The sequence below is a fragment of the Schistocerca serialis genome, chromosome 1 (genome assembly GCF_023864345.2).
Source record: "Schistocerca serialis cubense isolate TAMUIC-IGC-003099 chromosome 1, iqSchSeri2.2, whole genome shotgun sequence".
In the NCBI taxonomy this organism is placed as follows: Eukaryota; Metazoa; Arthropoda; class Insecta; order Orthoptera; family Acrididae; genus Schistocerca; species Schistocerca serialis.
Window position 1 is genome coordinate 276,417,249 of NC_064638.1, and position 20,853 is coordinate 276,438,101.

Genomic DNA, 20,853 nt, shown 5'->3' on the forward strand with positions numbered 1-20,853 from the left:
GAAATTTCATTCAAATACCAACACAAATCCTGTCTGCTTACAAAACAAGAACACCACCTTGCTGTGCTATTGTTCTCTTCCTAACCTAGAGCCACAATTATTTTTTATGTAATCTGCAAATAATCTTCTTCCCTCCATTTGTGAATAAAGAATGTCTTCTTCTTTCTTTGGTATATATTTTTTGGTACTCATATCCACATGAAAGTTGACAAGATCTGTATTTTATTAGGTTACATTCATTTTAGATATCCTCAGTCTTATAATATTTTCTGGCTGGTTCCTCTGTAATCAGTACTGAAATGTGCAATGTGTGCATATTTATTTCTTGTCTAATTATTGTAAGATCAATAATATGTTTCATCATTTATCAGTTTAAATGAAAATAAAGAATAGCAGTTAGGATTTACAAAATTTTGAATAATTTTTTTTTTCCAACCATATGATGTTTATTTATTTATGCATCCAAAATGAGATTTTCACACTGCAGTGGAGTGTGTACTGATATGAAACTTCCTGGGAGATTAAAGCTGTGACAGACTGTGACTCAAACTCAGGACCTTTGCCTTTTGCAGGCAAGTGCTCTAGCAATTGAGCTACCCAAGTACGACTCATGACCCATCCTCGCAGCTTTACTTGCCAGTACTGGCCTGCTGCCAGCAAAAGGTAAGTCCTGAGTTCGAGTCTCTGTCTAGCATATAGTTTTAATCTGCCAGGAAGTTTCACTGGATATGTATCTTACAGATTGTGCAGTTTTGTTGTGGGACTATAAAAGATTAAAATAGGTAACAGCATGAGAGTTATCCAAAGTGCCAAAATGTAGTAACTGCAATGCTGCCCAAATGTTGGAAGAATTCTTACAACTACTGATAAGGAATGAATTGTGGTAACTTAGGAAAATAACTAAATTGTGCAATACCTTTATTTCAGAACTTAACCCTGAGCAAGTCCGGTGTATGGACCCTAACAGTGTACGGAACATAAATTTTCAAGACTTTGTTGACTCTCTGAAGAGGATTCGACGCAGTGTTTCTCCTTTGAGTTTGTCAGCTTATGAACGATGGAATGCTGAGTACGGTGATGTTAGTCTGTAACAGATATATGCAATAAATGTAACATAGCTTGCTTTAAATGTCACTTGGGATTTTAAGAAATCTTGATTATACTGCAAGATGTACAGGTGCATCACTGAAAGCAAGTACACATTCACGTCAAAGAGTTCCATATGTTCATTCGTATATTGTTGTTGCTGCTATTAACTTAAACGTGAATGGTATGAAAAATGAGAATTGTTAAGAATACACTGCTTTGTGTTAAAAACTATTTGAAATACTGAGAACTTGCCTGTTTTGTGATTGCCTTTTTTTAAAAAAAGTGTAGATTTAAGTTTACAGTGAAGACATTCATTTATAAATCCGTTGTACATACCTATTCATTTGTATATTTCATTGTTTGTGTTTTATTGTTGCCCAAGGGGAATAGCATATTTCTGAGTGGTGAAATAGTTACATGATGATCTGATAGTTGATTCTATAATATACTCAGTTTTTCTGTACAGTATCAGTACACACTTAAAACATGTAAAACTTAAGATTTCATTTACATCTCAGTTCTGAGTACTGTGATCTTGAATGTAAGTCTGATAATTTTTATTTCTATAATGTTGCCAGTGCTGCAGTTTAAAACGCAATCCTTCCCAAGTCACATGAAAATTTTGTCATGTGACTGAAAAATGCTTTGGACATAACTGAAGGATAAGAGAGGGTCTTAGAAATTAACAGCATAATGTCTTAAATAACTTCTTTGTTTTACAGAAGTCTAATAAGTTATAGCAATAGCAGCTGAAATGTGAGGCCTTGATTATACAATGACAAAATGTTAACTTTTAATGTTGTTACAAATATAGACTGTGATTTTTGAATTCTAAATTTATGCACAAATTAATGTAATTTGTGTTAGTTGCAGTTTACTTAGTGTACAATTTTAGTTAGCTAGGTAATAGAAAATCAGAGTTTTAGTCATTAATAACTTACTAGGCAAATATAATCTTTTTATGTAGTTTTATATTTTTATGTTGTGTTTTGCAGTGATTACTACTAAATTTATCACTTGCTGTCCAAATTGTTGTTTTGGTAACTGTAACAGCGTTACATAATACTGAGTACAAATGTCCCCCATTTCCACTGTGAGAAACTACTGTTGCGCTGTCCATACAAAGCACCAAGTGTTCAATAACATATTTCCATATAATAATAATATTTTGGTGTAAATCACTTTGCCAGTCTTTCTTTCCCTTTCTTAAGTGAAGTGTAAATTTAAATAACAAGAAAATGCCATTTGTGGGTGGGTGGATGTATGAAATAGGTGAAGAAAAATGAAGATTACTAAGTTTTTGTGTAACATATTGGTACTTTACAATTTTGTTTCTACTGTTTCCGTTGCTTTTTTATACAGTAAAACAAATGGAACTAACGGACTGAGGAACTGTGTAGTTTTAGTGGTTATACTTATTGGAAAGAGTTCAGTTAAGGAAATTATTCATTGTTCTGACACTGATTAAACTAACCAGCCCTTTATGCCCCCCCCCCCCTCCAACCCCCCATCCCCTTACAGAAATGTATATTGTGGAGATGTTAACAGACATAAAAATAATCACTAAATAATGTTTATAGATGTAATTATTCTGTCAGTTGAAGATGATTGATTCTTTCTGTCACTGATTTGTTAAATTGTAACTTCTGTACATATGAGAACCTAATCCTTTGTGTTTCTGTACTGATGGAAGTAGTAGTTCACCACATTTCATGATATGTTAAGTGAAGGACTGACTAACTCAACCTCCTGCACACACCATGGTAACAAAAAAATTCAGTGGTTGTCAAAATGAAAAGTTCAACTTCATTAAAATTTTGTAGTACTTGTTCGTTTGTTAAGAGTGAGTCTGCAACTAAACATATTATGACAAATGTTGAGAACTGTATGTGTCACTGTTCTTTTGCAGTCAAGTTCACATCTCATACTGTTTCATTCTTTTACTGTGGTGTAATTGAACACAATTCACTTGCTCAATATATTAAATGTAGAATAGTGGTGCTTAAATAACTGAAGTGAAATAATGTCAAATACTTCAATTAAAATTGCATAGTTTTTCTATTGCAAGAAAATTGATAAAACATTAATTACTTCGATACATGGAATATACTTATGGATGTGACATTTACCTAAAAATGTGCAAGGAGATGCTGTGTGGAATCATTTGTCATACAGCCACTTCTTAAAATTTTTTGAAGTTCCAACTCTTAAAGTTACAGTGCAAGCCTCTTACGATGCTTATGGTGTACTCCCTTCGTAAAATTCTTAGGTTGATGAAGAAAGATAAAATAAATTGAAGCATATGTAAGATGATAATCAAACAAGAACTAATGGAATGAACCGGTACTTGGTTGAATATGTTCGTTAGATATTTTCAGTAAAAGACATAAATTTTTACGGGTACTTAAAAGATACTTTCACTTTGCATGTATTGCTAAATAATTTCCATGTATTCTTACAACTCTGTGATGCTGTGGTGCGCAACTACTAGATGCGCTATGCAGCCGTATATAACAAAATTGCCTGGGCCTGAAATTCTAGTTTTTTTGTTTCAAGGAAGACCTTTCTTTTGCAGTTTCACTATGCACAATGTCTGTCTTTGTGATGTTTCTCACATAAATGATAATTCTTCTGCTGCCAAAGAATTTGTAAGGCAATTGCATATTTGTTTAAAAATCTTCTGTACTGTCTGGTAATGATCTCAGACAAATCAGAAATATCCAATAATAGGTCTAAAAAGAATTGTAGAGCTTAATTTTTTTTATGCAACAGAATGAATGAAAGGAAACTTAAAATTTGAGAAACATAAGATTGGGATGGTTGTGCAATAAGGGAAAAAAGTAAAATCAGCCATTATGATATGCAGTGCACATGATATGCAGTGCACAGAGTTGCTAAGTGAGCCAAAGCTTTTCCCGTTTAGAACATGTTCTTAGATAAGAGTTGGGCATTGTTTTTACCCCACAGGTGAAAGGAAGATAAGTGACATGAAAAGTCAAGTCATTAGCAAGTTACGTGCTTGCAACTGTGAAATTTGTTACTATTTATATGTCTTTATCATGTTCTTTTCATCTGTAACTTTAGCCGTTCCATCCTGTAGTTATTTTTCTTCTGTGATGTAAAATGTCTTAAATTTTAATGTGTTTGTTAATACCAACCCTCACATAATGCTCCCTCACTAAGAAATGAGAAAAGTCATTGCATTGTTGTATGGATACTGTGAAGCTAAGTACTAACCTCAGTCTAATGTGCTCAATCTTTCTTCCAAATTGTTATGTAATGTACAGACTTCCCTCATTTGATCAGAATTGAAAGATAACATACACCTGGATAGAAATATACCTTACGGTGGAGAAACGAAAGTTAAATTAGTAAGCTTTTTTATGGCATAATATTTTAGTCAGTAGTAGGTGGGCATTTTTAAATGATTTTGTCACTGATGTTAACAGTGGATTCCGTATGCTCAGTCAAGAATCTATTCTCAAGGCTTTAATGGATGTCATACACATGCATATAGTTTATAACTGTATTTTGACGTCAATGGTGGATGTGCTGTGCTGGAATTCAGCATGTAAATATGTATTGTAATCATTTAACATTATTTTCACATGTTCTCCAGATGCATAAAAATGGAAAAAAAATAATTTGCTGTTTACAAAGAAAAATGTGTGTTTGTTCTTTTTGCCCAATTGATGTTAATATTGTCATAAGTATTTATATCATACAAGTATACATGACTTTATTGTTGAAAACCGAACAAAAAATTATAAATTTATTTTAATCAAGTTAGAAAATAATATGTCGTATTACTCAATTTTAAAATCACTCTGGTACTTTTCAATTTGGTCCTCTTCAATGCTGGGTAAGTCCATCATCACATATAAGGTAATACATAGCTACAGAAGTTTAAGGTAATCCAGTGAAATGTAGAGGTTTTGGGAGAGTAGGACCCTGGTTTAGCTGAAAATGACAGGAAGTCGTAAAGATTTCATAAATTAATGAAATACTTCAGGAGCAAAGACTTATAGGATCTACGAAAGACAAAGATTTGCTTTCAGATAAAAGAAAAATTCAGCGGCTCTCTGTTGTCGTTATAAAGCCTGAACAGAAATTCAAATCTACCAAAAAGTTATGCCTAAATATAGAAAGTTTAAGGAAAATATGGTATGACAAAGAGGTGTTTTAGTGAAGGGTTTTATTTTAAGAGATTTTCCTTAAAATTTTTACATTTTGGCATAGCCTTTCTGCAGTATGTGAATCTGTTGACTGTACTATTGTTTAACAGCACCAGAAGATAATCACTGAGGCAGCCTGCAGCTTACACCAGTCATAGTTTGGTTGAGCCCAAATATAGTGCAATGAAATCTGCATTTGATATGTACTTAATACAACCCGTGAGGCATTCGAAATACTGGAAAAACCCGCTGCAAATGGACAAACTTGTGAACCTGAAATTTTGACTGAAAGTCTGGATGATCACATGCTAGGTAAGGATTTTTAGCAAGTATTTAGGAAAGGCTCAGTGGGTAGTACAAGTAAACAACAGCACAGCAGTGCTACTAGATAACATTCATCAGTTTCATTAATATCTTGTTTTGTTCTGGAACATGCTGATTAGTTTATAAATTAAATGCAATTTCACAGTGAGGTTCTATTTACAGGGTGAATCCATACTCCGTCACTGAGGTAGAGGGTTTTTGGAAAGGAGGACCCTGACGTACCTGGCAAATGAGTCATAAAGATGTTGTAAATTAATGAAATACTTCCAGGAGGGAAGATTTTAATGGCATTATAGATCCTGTGAATGACTCGGATTTCCTTTGAGATATTTCTACATATTCTGGTATGAAAGGCACCTGGTATCTGGCACTCCTTACAGAGTAATTGCATATTGTTAGATTTCCTGGCCCTTATGACGCTGTGAAGCCAACTACACAGTGTTACTTTTGCATATGAGGGTTCTTACATTACTCTGTGTTTCGTGTTGTATTGGGGATTGCATATTAATAAAGTCTTTTTCACTGTTGTGAAGGTATTTTCACATTAATAAACATAATTCAGGTAAAACATCCAATCGTGATGTCGTTTGTAATGAGCCCCTGGAGACCAAGGGCCCCTTATACCAAAATTCTCAGAACTACTTCAGAAATTTTGTCAGTTGAGTTTGTCATGTTCGTTTATGACAGACTTAACCTCCTTGCTTAGTTATTGTTGTATGGAAATGTAATAGTGCTGCTTTACTTGTCTTCAATAATATAGGAACGTATTTATGAAAGAAGCAGAGATGCCGAGTTGAAATAGGCACAGCAAAAAGATTGTCACAAATAAAGTTTTTGGCCAGTAGGGCCTTCATCAAAAATATACACTCACAATATCTCTCTCTCTCTCTCTCTCTCTCTCTCTCTCTCTCTCTCTCTAGCGCAAATGCAAATTGCACACACGACTGCAGTCTCAGACAAATGAAGCCGCTCATTGCATCCTGGACTTTATTTTCCATAAACACATACAATTGAAATGGATATCGAATTTCTTTTTAAAATCTCTATGCAGACATATTTCAAAAGAATGAATAAATCTGAATGATACTTCATTAACATTTCATTTCTTTGAGTAAACATCGTAACTGTAGCCAACAAATACGTACTGTCAAAGGACTTCAGGCTTATCCAAAATAGGCCGTTGGTGCTAAGAGCACCTATATTTGTGTCTGTGCAAGGAAGCTGCTAAGAACATTGTGAAGACATGCACTGTCCCTCAGCACGGTTTTCAACATGCAAATGAAATAATGAATATGCACAATATTTATGCTTTCCTCTGTTATTAGTCATTTAAAGTTGTTTACCTGCAAGTATCATTGACTGGTAAGAATACATAAGGATTCACATCATTCCTTTGGAGTGGTATGTAACACCAAAAGTTTGGGCTCACCCTGTATATATATGGACACGACTGGCTTAATCTTAAATGCATATTTAGTTATTGGACTCTGTTGCTGGGGGTGTGAATTGCGAAGCAAAATTGACTTCAGTTTCTTTTTAAAACAATGGTTTAAAATTGAAACAGTTTCAGACTATTAATGTTGTGAGGGAATGAGATTTTCCAGCTGCTTTGTAGCCAAAATTTTTAGAAACAAATCATGTAATTGATTGAGCATGAAATCTTGTACAAATTTTGAATATAAATGAGCAAGCTCTATTAACAGAAGCCCTGTTCATTTGTTACCTAGGAAATCATCCAGAACATAAAAAAGTTTCTTTATTATAAGAGGACTTATTAAGGAGCAAGTCTTGTTTTGTATGTTTTTTTATTTGTCTGAGGTATTCAGGGTGGGCTCCATGCTGTCCCAAGAAAATTAAAGCTGTGCTTGGTGTCCTGATCTGCAAAGAAATCAGAGGTGGCAAAGACTCTTCTGAAAAAGCCACGGGGTCAAGGAATACCAATGACCATAAGACTATAACAATAATGATACTTAACATCTGATCAACTTTTATAATTAAATACACAATAAAAGCCTTCCTATAAATCAGATTTAATATGAACAACAGGAAGACTCTCAGAATTATAGTTTCTGTTAATTAAGGCCTTCGTCAACAATACACACACACTCACACTCACGCAAATGTGACTCGCACACACGACTGCAGTCTGTCGTGCCTGTCTTGTGACTCAGCATCTCCACTATATGGTGAGTAGCAACTGTCCTTCTCATAACATTGTTACATTCCATCCTGAATTTTCCATTGTTAGAATTAATATATTCTGGTTTTGGTAGAAGTTGAACTCTTCTACAGAATTATCAATGAGTCAGGGGTTCAGACTTCTTGCAGCTGAAGACCAGCTTCAAGGTAATTTATAAGTTAACTAGACCCTCACTTGCGGCAACCCCAGTGTGTGATCAACTGGCAGAAGTTTAAACAATACTGGTACATCAAACCAAAAACTGATAGCAAGATTTAGCATCAATGAGGAAGATTTAGGCATCAAAAGAACAGTACTATTACTGTAAGTCATAATGAACCAGGCAGGACTTAAATAGTTCAGGCTCTCCAGAAGTATTGATTTTAAAGAAGTAAGTTATAGTGCTGGCATTACTATTCAGTGCCCAAGACAAACAAATGTATGATGCTGAAACATAAGGAAGCTGTGCAACCAAAGGCACAAAAAGTGAAATGCAACAAATTTGAGTAATACGAGGGCGGTTCAGAAAGTAACCTCCGATTGGTCACAGTGCGGGTTGTGGGGGGAGTAGCGACGCCATCTGTGCGTTCACGCACTCAACAGGTCAGTTGGCATCAAGCCGTGGTCGAGTGAACGTCGTACCTGCGCTAGTTTAGTTTTTGTGGCAGTTTGAAATGTGTGCTGCAATAGAAAACCCCGCCAAATGTGAAGTGCGTGCTGTCATAAGGTTTTTTACAGCCAAAGGATATTCTGCAGCAGCTATTCGTGAGCTTTGTGCCGTGTACGGACCAAGAGTTATGAGTGAAGGAGTTGCCCATGAATGGGTACGTTTATTGAAAAGTGGACGAGAAAACGTTCATGATGAAGAGAGGAGTGGTAGACCATCATTGGTGACTGACGAACTCGTTCAGACAGTTGATGCAACAGTTCGTGAAAATCGACGTTTCTCAATGTCGGAGTTGTCTACTGGTTTTCCACAGATTTCTAAGACACTCTTGTACGAGATAGTGACAGCAAGATTGGGTTACCGTAAGTTCTGTGCACGATGGGTGCCCAAAATTCTAACCGACCACCACAAAACGCAAAGAATGGCCTCTGCATTAGACTTTCTGTCACGTTATGAGGACGAAGGAGAACCATTGTTAAACAGAATCGTGACCGGTGACGAAACCTGGATTAAGTACGTGAACCCTGAGACAAAAGAACAATCAAAGATGTGGGCACATTCAAATTCGCCTACCAAACCAAGAAAAGCCTCGCAAGATTTTTCTGCCAGATAACTGATGGCAACGGTGTTTTGGGATGCCAAAGGGGTGTCGTTGGTTGAATTCATGGAATGTGGTATGACCATTAATCAAGACGTGTACTGTGAAACAATAAAAAAGTTACGACGGGCTATACAGAACAAACGCCGTGGTATGCTGACTTCCGGTATCGTTTTTTTGCACGATAACGCCCGTCCTCACTCTGCTCGCAGAACAACGGCCCTTCTTGAGTCCTTCAAGTGGGACGTTATCAACCATCCACCTTACAGCCCAGACCTGGCTCCAAGTGATTATCACCTCTTCATGCATCTGAAGAAATGGCTCGGGTCACAGCGGTTTGATGACGACGAAGAGCTCAAAGATGCGGTCACAGGCTGGCTCCAGGCACAAGCGGGTGATTTTTATGCAGAAGGAATTTCAAAGCTTGTGAAGAGATACGATAAGTGCCTCAATCGCTATGGAGACTATGTAGAAAAATAGTGCAAAGATGTAGTTGCAAGATGTATATATTAAAATATTTTTATTTGACTTGGTGTATTTTTTTAAATCAACCGGAGGTTACTTTCTGAACGGCCCTCGTATATACTTTCAAGCTGACTTTTTCGTGTACTGTGATTTCTGTTCGTAAATAACTCTTCTTATAGCAACATCATTGGAATTTTGTTTCTAATGAACTAAGCAGCCATGGAATTATGAGATGACATTGTATAACCAGGGTTCATTTTATCAAAAGTAAAAACAGAATTTGAACCACAATGAGTAATACATATTCGCAGTGTTTATATTGAGAACTTCAACCGAGTTAGCAAGCGGCAATCAAGAATTTTGGCTACATCTACCAAGATACAATGGAAGCACCCTTGATGAACAATCCTATGTATCGTTTAGAAAATAGGTCGGCAACTGTCCGTACATATTACCATCTCATGTCCTGCAAGTAGGTATTTAAATTCCTTAGAGTTGAAGACCAGCAATGAGGTAATTTATAAATTAACTGAATTCTCACAATGTGTTATGCAGTTTTTAGCTTTTTAAAAATAGTTTCTAGATGAGATTCCATGGTGTATATCTGTTCAGCATACTTATACCACATTAACTGATCCTTCTGTCGCTTCATGGTTGAAAGCTCATAATTGTAAATGAAAAGCACAATACTGTGTATTAACCAGTTTTCGGGTCAAAAGGCCATCATCAGTATTTAAGTCTGGGATGCAGCAGCAAAAAAAGTTAAAATTACAGCTTAATCTTTGTGTTTCACTTTAGGTGAATGTTAATCCTTTTTGGTGTAATTCTGCCCACACTAATTACTGGATGTCTGAAACTTACACTGTGTGGTAAAGTCTACCATTTAGCTGGAATTGCCCCTCCAGACTTCAGGCATGAGATAGCTGCATGCAGAGATAGGTATAAGTCCTCTACATCCAATAAACACAACAGATAACTGATGTGTTCCTGATTATGTATGTGGAAGGTGAGGTCTGAATACCATTGGATGACACAATTGGAAAATACAGGTGTTGGTTTTACTCAAGAAAGGCCCATTTGAAGAAAACTAAACAGGCTCAGAGCTTGGGTCACAAGGACAAAAGACAATCTGTAGAAATGGGGTTATCTCACATTATCAGTTCAGCACACTACAGAGCAATTATATCACTGTAGAATATGTCCTGCAAGATGCTCCATTGATGACCTGATTACTGCATTGTGATTGCCAAATACTGGGTTAAAGCTGCTTAGATTGTCATCTGTGTCTTCATTTTTGTTTAAACAATGAAAAGTCCAGGTTGAGATAGGAACAGTATTCTGCATTCTGGCAGCAGTGGCCAGAGATAGCAGTTGTGTGTGCATGAAATGTTCCTGCTTCGTATGTGTGTTCTTTCCTGAAGAAGGCTTTGGCCAAAAGCTCATTGTGTAACACTTTTTTTCATTTTGCCTGTCTGCAACTCAATGTGTTTTCTTTTGTTTAACATTCTTTCAATGTATATTAACGTAAAATTAGCAATTGCTTTATAATTGTTGTTATGTATATATCTTGAATACTGAAGTTTGATGCTTTGACGAATGAATGAATAAATAGATAAATAAATAAATCAGTGTTTAAAATTTGACAACCATACATACAGACTTTAAAGCTGAAACTGGTTAACAGAGTAAATAGATACTGTAGAACAAACAAAGTATTGTGCTTTTGATTTATAACTTTCAGCATATTTGTGTGCAACGAATAATTCCAAGTAGCACTGAGTGAATGCACTCAGTAAGCTAGCACTGTTAAATTGCTGACTGCCGCACACATGGTGATGGGCATTTCACTGCCAGGACCGGCTAGGTCAGAAAAGGCCATAGCATACCAGTTGGTACACAATATCAGTCATAAGCTCTGCTGTGACCGGTGGCAGCCTTATCATAGTCAATGTGGTAATCTTTTCATCACCAAAATAGGTAGTTAGTTACAAAGCAAATGTTACTGGATCTTAGTATTCCCATTCAATTTAGTGATATTTTGAACACATCAGTATTTTGTTTCAGCCTTGCTCTGTGATTACTGATGATTATATCCTGCACTGAGTAGAAATGAATTAAATGTATTTTGCACAAGTGATACAAAATAGAGTTGTTAAGATTCTGTAAGTAAGAGGGGTTAGACCCATAGATTGACATTACTTTCATAACAGTTGAATTTCACCTTGAGCAACTTGTGACTTTGTTCAGAACAAAAGTGCAAAAAGAATTTATATTATGTATAATTGTTGGTTGGTGGTTTTGGGGAAGGAGACCAGACAGCGTGGTCATCGGTCTTATCGGATTAGGGAAGGATGGGGAAGGAAGTCGGCCGTGCCCTTTCAGAGGAACCATCCCGGCATTTGCCTGGAGTGATTTAGGGAAATCACGGAAAACCTAAATCAGGATGGCCGGACGCGGGATTGAACCGTCGTCCTCCCAAATGCGAGTCCAGTGTTGTGTATAATTAAATTCAGATAAACAATAATACCTGGTCATTTGTTAGATGAATAATGTGACTGTGTATCTATAACGCCTACTTTAAAGCAGTGAAACACTCATACGTAATTTCAATTCGCTATCAGCAGTAATTTTTCACAGATAAATAACACTTCAAAACTAGATGGCACACCCAGAAGAAAGGGTCAATATTCAGTGATATGACAGGAACAGTGCACATAAACTCTCTGAGGTATGCATTTCAGAGTCCCTGATTAAAATGATTGTTCCTGTCATATCCCTGTATATTGATCATTCCTTCTGGGGTACCCTGTATACAGAATGCGTTTACTCACTGAAAATCTTAAATATTGAGTTTGATTAAAATGAACACATCTGGGACAATTCTGAATCTCAGCTTTCGTGATCGAGGGCTTGTAGACAGATAAATACGCCCCTTCACAACTCCAAGTTCAAATCAAAATAAGATGTGTAATGTAGTGTCAGCTTGTGATTGTTGGCAGTTTACAGACGTGTAATGTAGCATCATCTTGTGATTCTTGGCACTTTACAGACCAGTATTCAACATTCTTGAGGATGGCTGTTCCAATATGCAGATGCTGAGGTGGTCACTAAATATAATTAGTATCTGCTAACTGGTAGTGAAACCAATTTATTTCATTAGTTGTTTTGATGCTTCCACATAAAGTATTGTTGTTACATTATATATTTTTATTTAACTTTCTGGTCAACTGAAAGTAACTGCATAACCCAAACAAAGCCAGTTGCACCTGGCTGACTGACAGCTATTTTTGTAGATGTACTGCTGGCTTTCACTTTACTTGTTGCATCATTATACACCAGTTTTTTGTGCTCTCTCTCTCTCTCTCTCTCTCTCTCTCTCTCTCTCTCTCTCTCTCTATATATATATATATATATATATATATATATATATATATATATATATAAAAATAAATTAATGATATGGTTATAATAGAGGGAAACATTCCACGTAGGAAATATATATCTAAAAACAAAGATGATGTGACTTACCAAATGAAAGTGCTGGCAGGTCGACAGACACACAAACGAACACAAACATACACACAAAATTCAAGCTTTCGCAACAAACTGTTGCCTCATCAGGAAAGAGGGAAGGAGAGGGGAAGACGAAGGGATGTGGGTTTTAAGGGAGAGGGTAAGGAGTCATTCCAATCCCGGGAGCGGAAAGACTTACCTTAGGGGGAAAAAAGGACGGGTATACACTCGCACACACACACACATATCCATCCACACATATACAGACACAAGCAGACATATTTAAAGACAAAGAGTTTGGGCAGAGATGTCAGTCGAGGCAGAAGTGCAGAGGCAAAGATGTTGTTGAATGACAGGTGAGGTATGAGTGGCGGCAACTTGAAATTAGCGGAGATTGAGGCCTGGTGGATAACGGGAAGAGAGGATATATTGAAGAGCAAGTTCCCATCTCCGGAGTTCGGATAGGTTGGTGTTAGTGGGAAGTATCCAGATAACCCGGACGGTGTAACACTGTGCCAAGATGTGCTGGCCATGCACCAAGGCATGTTTAGCCACAGGGTGATCCTCATTACCAACAAACACTGTCTGCCTGTGTCCATTCATGCGAATGGACAGTTTGTTGCTGGTCATTCCCACATAGAATGCGTCACAGTGTAGGCAGGTCAGTTGGTAGATCACGTGGGTGCTTTCACACGTGGCTCTGCCTTTGATCGTGTACACCTTCCGGGTTACAGGACTGGAGTAGGTGGTGGTGGGAGGGTGCATGGGACAGGTTTTACACCGGGGGCGGTTACAAGGGTAGGAGCCAGAGGGTAGGGAAGGTGGTTTGGGGATTTCATAGGGATGAACTAAGAGGTTACGAAGGTTAGGTGGACGGCGGAAAGACACTCTTGGTGGAGTGGGGAGGATTTCATGAAGGATGGATCTCATTTCTGGGCAGGATTTTAGGAAGTCGTATCCCTGCTGGAGAGCCACATTCAGAATCTGATCCAGTCCTGGAAAGTATCCTGTCACAAGTGGGGCACTTTTGTGGTTCTTCTGTGGGAGGTTCTGGGTTTGAGAGGATGAGGAAGTTGCTCTGGTTATTTGCTTCTGTACCAGGTCGGGAGGGTAGTTGCGGGATGCGAAAGCTGTTGTCAGGTTGTTGGTGTAATGCTTCAGGGATTCCGGACTGGAGCAGATTCGTTTGCCACGAAGACCTAGGCTGTAGGGAAGGGACCGTTTGATGTGGAATGGGTGGCAGCTGTCGTAATGGAGGTACTGTTGCTTGTTGGTGGGTTTGATGTGGACGGACGTGTGAAGTTGGCCATTGGACAGGTGGAGGTCAACATCAAGGAAAGTGGCATGGGATTTGGAGTAGGACCAGGTGAATCTGATGGAACCAAAGGAGTTGAGGTTGGAGAGGAAATTCTGGAGTTCTTCTTCACTGTGAGTCCAGATCATGAAGATGTCATCAATAAATCTGTACCAAACTTTGGGTTGGCAGGCCTGGGTAACCAAGAAGGCTTCCTCTAAGCGACCCATGAATAGGTTGGCGTACGAAGGGGCCATCCTGGTACCCATGGCTGTTCCCTTTAATTGCTGGTATGTCTGGCCTTCAAAAGTGAAGAAGTTGTGGGTCAGGATGAAGCTGGCTAAGGTAATGAGGAAAGAGGTTTTAGGTAGTGTGGCAGTGATCGGCGTGAAAGGAAGTGCTCCATTGCAGCGAAGCCCTGGACGTGCGGGATATTTGTGTATAAGGAAGTGGCATCAATGGTTACAAGGATGGTTTCTGGGGGTAACGGATTGGGTAAGGATTCCAGGCGTTCGAGAAAGTGGTTGGTGTCTTTGATGAAGGATGGGAGACTGCACGTAATGGGTTGAAGGTGTTGATCTACGTAGGCAGAGATACGTTCTGTGGGGGCTTGGTAACCAGCTACAATGGGACGGCCAGGATGATTGGGTTTGTGAATTTTAGGAAGAAGGTAGAAGGTAGGGGTGCGGGGTGTCGGTGGGGTCAGGAGGTTGATGGAGTCAGGTGAAAGGTTTTGTAGGGGGCCTAAGGTTCTGAGGATTCCCTGAAGCTCCGCCTGGACATCAGGAATGGGATTACCTTGGCAAACTTTGTATGTGGTGTTGTCTGAAAGCTGACGCAGTCCCTCAGCCACATACTCCCGACGATCAAGTACCACGGTCGTGGAACCCTTGTCCGCCGGAAGAATGATGATGGACCGGTCAGCCTTCAGATCACGGATAGCCTGTGCTTCAGCAGTGGTGATGTTGGGAGTAGGATTAAGGTTTTTTAAGAAGGATTGAGAGGCAAGGCTGGAAGTCAGAAATTCCTGGAAGGTTTGGAGAGGGTGATTTTGAGGAAGAGGAGGTGGGTCCCGCTGTGACGGAGGACGGAACTGTTCCAGGCAGGGTTCAATTTGGATAGTGTCTTGGGGAGTTGGATCATTAGGGGTAGGATTAGGGTCATTTTTCTTCGTGGCAAAGTGATACTTCCAGCAGAGAGTACGAGTGTAGGACAGTAAATCTTTGACGAGGGCTGTTTGGTTGAATCTGGGAGTGGGGCTGAAGGTGAGGCCTTTGGATAGGACAGAGGTTTCAGATTGGGAGAGAGGTTTGGAGGAAAGGTTAACTACTGAGTTAGGGTGTTGTGGTGCCAGATTGTGTTGCTTGGAATTTTGAGGTTTTGGAGGGAGTGGAGCTGGAAGTGGGAGACTGAGTAGATGGGAGAGACTGGGTTTGTGTGCAATGAGAGGTGGTTGAGGTTTGCTGGAAAGGTTGTGAAGGGTGAGTGAGTTGCCTTTCCGGAGGTGGGAAACCAGGAGATTGGATAGTTTTTTTAGGTGAAGGGTGGCATGCTGCTCTAATTTGCGGTTGGCCTGGAGGAGGATGCTCTGAATAGCCGGTGTGGATGTGGGAGAGGAAAGATTGAGTACTTTTATTAAGGATAGGAGTTGACGGGTGTGTTCATTGGCTGAGTTGATGTGTAGGTGAAGGAGTAGGTGGGTGAGGGCAATGGATTGTTCGGTTTGGAACTGGTATAGGGACTGATGGAAAGAAGGGTTGCAGCCAGAGATGGGAACTTTAAGTGTGAGGCCTTTGGGGGTTATGCCAAATGTCAGACAAGCCTGAGAAAATAAAATATGTGAGCGTAATCTGGCTAGGGTGAAGGCATGTTTGCGGAGGGAATGTAAATAAAACTTAATGGGGTCGTTGTAGGGGTGTTGTGAGGGTGACATGGTATTAGAAGGTGGAAAGTGTAACATGAGGTTGAAATGAAAATGAAAGATAAAAATATATGGGGAGAGATAAGGGTGAACTAGAAAATAACTGGAGATCTGGTATGAAAAAATGCGAAGGGTGAGTGCCCTCTCCCAATCTGAAACCTCTGTCCTATCCAAAGGCCTCACCTTCAGCCCCACTCCCAGATTCAACCAAACAGCCCTCGTCAAAGATTTACTGTCCTACACTCGTACTCTCTGCTGGAAGTATCACACAACCACCTAACCTTCATGCACATCGCTGTCTACCAACCCAAGTTCACCACAGGATCAACTTAACCAACACATTTTCGCATTTTTTCATACCAGATCTCCAGTTATTTTCTAGTTCACCCTTATCTCTCCCCATATATTTTTATCTTTCATTTTCATTTCAACCTCATGTTACACTTTCCACCTTCTAATACCATGTCACCCTCACAACACCCCTACAACGACCCCATTAAGTTTTATTTACATTCCCTCCGCAAACATGCCTTCACCCTAGCCAGATTACGCTCACATATTTTATTTTCTCAGGCTTGTCTGACATTTGGCATAACCCCCAAAGGCCTCACACTTAAAGTTCCCATCTCTGGCTGCAACCCTTCTTTCCATCAGTCCCTATACCAGTTCCAAACCGAACAATCCATTGCCCTCACCCACCTACTCCTTCACCTACACATCAACTCAGCCAATGAACACACCCGTCAACTCCTTTCCTTAATAAAAGTACTCAATCTTTCCTCTCCCACATCCACACCGGCTATTCAGAGCATCCTCCTCCAGGCCAACCGCAAATTAGAGCAGCATGCCACCCTTCACCTAAAAAAACTATCCAATCTCCTGGTTTCCCACCTCCGGAAAGGCAACTCACTCACCCTTCACAACCTTTCCAGCAAACCTCAACCACCTCTCATTGCACACAAACCCAGTCTCTCCCATCTACTCAGTCTCCCACTTCCAGCTCCACTCCCTCCAAAACCTCAAAATTCCAAGCAACACAATCTGGCACCACAACACCCTAACTCAGTAGTTAACCTTTCCTCCAAACCTCTCTCCCAATCTGAAACCTCTGTCCTATCCAAAGGCCTCACCTTCAGCCCCACTCCCAGATTCAACCAAACAGCCCTCGTCAAAGATTTACTGTCCTACACTCGTACTCTCTGCTGGAAGTATCACACAACCACCTAACCTTCATGCACATCGCTGTCTACCAACCCAAGTTCACCACAGGATCAACTTAACCAACACATTTTCGCATTTTTTCATACCAGATCTCCAGTTATTTTCTAGTTCACCCTTATCTCTCCCCATATATTTTTATCTTTCATTTTCATTTCAACCTCATGTTACACTTTCCACCTTCTAATACCATGTCACCCTCACAACACCCCTACAACGACCCCATTAAGTTTTATTTACATTCCCTCCGCAAACATGCCTTCACCCTAGCCAGATTACGCTCACATATTTTATTTTCTCAGGCTTGTCTGACATTTGGCATAACCCCCAAAGGCCTCACACTTAAAGTTCCCATCTCTGGCTGCAACCCTTCTTTCCATCAGTCCCTATACCAGTTCCAAACCGAACAATCCATTGCCCTCACCCACCTACTCCTTCACCTACACATCAACTCAGCCAATGAACACACCCGTCAACTCCTTTCCTTAATAAAAGTACTCAATCTTTCCTCTCCCACATCCACACCGGCTATTCAGAGCATCCTCCTCCAGGCCAACCGCAAATTAGAGCAGCATGCCACCCTTCACCTAAAAAAACTATCCAATCTCCTGGTTTCCCACCTCCGGAAAGGCAACTCACTCACCCTTCACAACCTTTCCAGCAAACCTCAACCACCTCTCATTGCACACAAACCCAGTCTCTCCCATCTACTCAGTCTCCCACTTCCAGCTCCACTCCCTCCAAAACCTCAAAATTCCAAGCAACACAATCTGGCACCACAACACCCTAACTCAGTAGTTAACCTTTCCTCCAAACCTCTCTCCCAATCTGAAACCTCTGTCCTATCCAAAGGCCTCACCTTCAGCCCCACTCCCAGATTCAACCAAACAGCCCTCGTCAAAGATTTACTGTCCTACACTCGTACTCTCTGCTGGAAGTATCACTTTGCCACGAAGAAAAATGACCCTAATCCCACCCCTAATGATCCAACTCCCCAAGACACTATCCAAATTGAACCCTGCCTGGAACAGTTCCGTCCTCCGTCACAGCGGGACCCACCTCCTCTTCCTCAAAATCACCCTCTCCAAACCTTCCAGGAATTTCTGACTTCCAGCCTTGCCTCTCAATCCTTCTTAAAAAACCTTAATCCTACTCCCAACATCACCACTGCTGAAGCACAGGCTATCCGTGATCTGAAGGCTGACCGGTCCATCATCATTCTTCCGGCGGACAAGGGTTCCACGACCGTGGTACTTGATCGTCGGGAGTATGTGGCTGAGGGACTGCGTCAGCTTTCAGACAACACCACATACAAAGTTTGCCAAGGTAATCCCATTCCTGATGTCCAGGCGGAGCTTCAGGGAATCCTCAGAACCTTAGGCCCCCTACAAAACCTTTCACCTGACTCCATCAACCTCCTGACCCCACCGACACCCCGCACCCCTACCTTCTACCTTCTTCCTAAAATTCACAAACCCAATCATCCTGGCCGTCCCATTATAGCTGGTTACCAAGCCCCCACAGAACGTATCTCTGCCTACGTAGATCAACACCTTCAACCCATTACGTGCAGTCTCCCATCCTTCATCAAAGACACCAACCACTTTCTCGAACGCCTGGAATCCTTACCCAATCCGTTACCCCCAGAAACCATCCTTGTAACCATTGATGCCACTTCCTTATACACAAATATCCCGCACGTCCACGGCCTCGCTGCGATGGAGCACTTCCTTTCACGCCGATCACCTGCCACCCTACCTAAAACCTCTTTCCTCATTACCTTAGCCAGCTTCATCCTGACCCACAACTTCTTCACTTTTGAAGGCCAGACATACCAGCAATTAAAGGGAACAGCCATGGGTACCAGGATGGCCCCTTCGTACGCCAACCTATTCATGGGTCGCTTAGAGGAAGCCTTCTTGGTTACCCAGGCCTGCCAACCCAAAGTTTGGTACAGATTTATTGATGACATCTTCATGATCTGGACTCACAGTGAAGAAGAACTCCAGAATTTCCTCTCCAACCTCAACTCCTTTGGTTCCATCAGATTCACCTGGTCCTACTCCAAATCCCATGCCACTTTCCTTGATGTTGACCTCCACCTGTCCAATGGCCAACTTCACACGTCCGTCCACATCAAACCCACCAACAAGCAACAGTACCTCCATTACGACAGCTGCCACCCATTCCACATCAAACGGTCCCTTCCCTACAGCCTAGGTCTTCGTGGCAAACGAATCTGCTCCAGTCCGGAATCCCTGAAGCATTACACCAACAACCTGACAACAGCTTTCGCATCCCGCAACTACCCTCCCGACCTGGTACAGAAGCAAATAACCAGAGCAACTTCCTCATCCTCTCAAACCCAGAACCTCCCACAGAAGAACCACAAAAGTGCCCCACTTGTGACAGGATACTTTCCAGGACTGGATCAGATTCTGAATGTGGCTCTCCAGCAGGGATACGACTTCCTAAAATCCTGCCCAGAAATGAGATCCATCCTTCATGAAATCCTCCCCACTCCACCAAGAGTGTCTTTCCGCCGTCCACCTAACCTTCGTAACCTCTTAGTTCATCCCTATGAAATCCCCAAACCACCTTCCCTACCCTCTGGCTCCTACCCTTGTAACCGCCCCCGGTGTAAAACCTGTCCCATGCACCCTCCCACCACCACCTACTCCAGTCCTGTAACCCGGAAGGTGTACACGATCAAAGGCAGAGCCACGTGTGAAAGCACCCACGTGATCTACCAACTGACCTGCCTACACTGTGACGCATTCTATGTGGGAATGACCAGCAACAAACTGTCCATTCGCATGAATGGACACAGGCAGACAGTGTTTGTTGGTAATGAGGATCACCCTGTGGCTAAACATGCCTTGGTGCATGGCCAGCACATCTTGGCACAGTGTTACACCGTCCGGGTTATCTGGATACTTCCCACTAACACCAACCTATCCGAACTCCGGAGATGGGAACTTGCTCTTCAATATATCCTCTCTTCCCGTTATCCACCAGGCCTCAATCTCCGCTAATTTCAAGTTGCCGCCACTCATACCTCACCTGTCATTCAACAACATCTTTGCCTCTGCACTTCTGCCTCGACTGACATCTCTGCCCAAACTCTTTGTCTTTAAATATGTCTGCTTGTGTCTGTATATGTGTGGATGGATATGTGTGTGTGTGTGCGAGTGTATACCCGTCCTTTTTTCCCCCTAAGGTAAGTCTTTCCGCTCCCGGGATTGGAATGACTCCTTACCCTCTCCCTTAAAACCCACATCCTTTCGTCTTTCCCTCTCCTTCCCTCTTTCCTGATGAGGCAACAGTTTGTTGCGAAAGCTTGAATTTTGTGTGTATGTTTGTGTTCGTTTGTGTGTCTGTCGACCTGCCAGCACTTTCATTTGGTAAGT

The 20,853-nt window shown here is 40.8% G+C and overlaps 2 protein-coding genes across 3 annotated transcripts in view; one reads left to right on the plus strand and one right to left on the minus strand.

Moving 5' to 3' along the window:
* The window catches only part of LOC126468076 (spastin), a 504,043-nt gene extending 499,289 nt beyond the window's left edge, over positions 1-4,754 (plus strand). For both annotated transcript variants that reach the window (XM_050096521.1, XM_050096522.1), the window contains one exon: positions 928-4,754. In XM_050096521.1, coding sequence (XP_049952478.1) covers positions 928-1,091 — 164 coding nt within the window. In that variant the 3' untranslated portion in view covers positions 1,092-4,754. The remainder of the gene's footprint in view (positions 1-927) is intronic.
* Positions 902-20,853, minus strand: part of LOC126468129 (mediator of RNA polymerase II transcription subunit 29) — a 65,766-nt gene continuing 45,814 nt past the window's right edge. Inside the window, exon 6 of the transcript XR_007585994.1 lies at positions 902-1,085. The gene's annotated coding sequence lies outside the window, so the exon portion shown is untranslated. The remainder of the gene's footprint in view (positions 1,086-20,853) is intronic.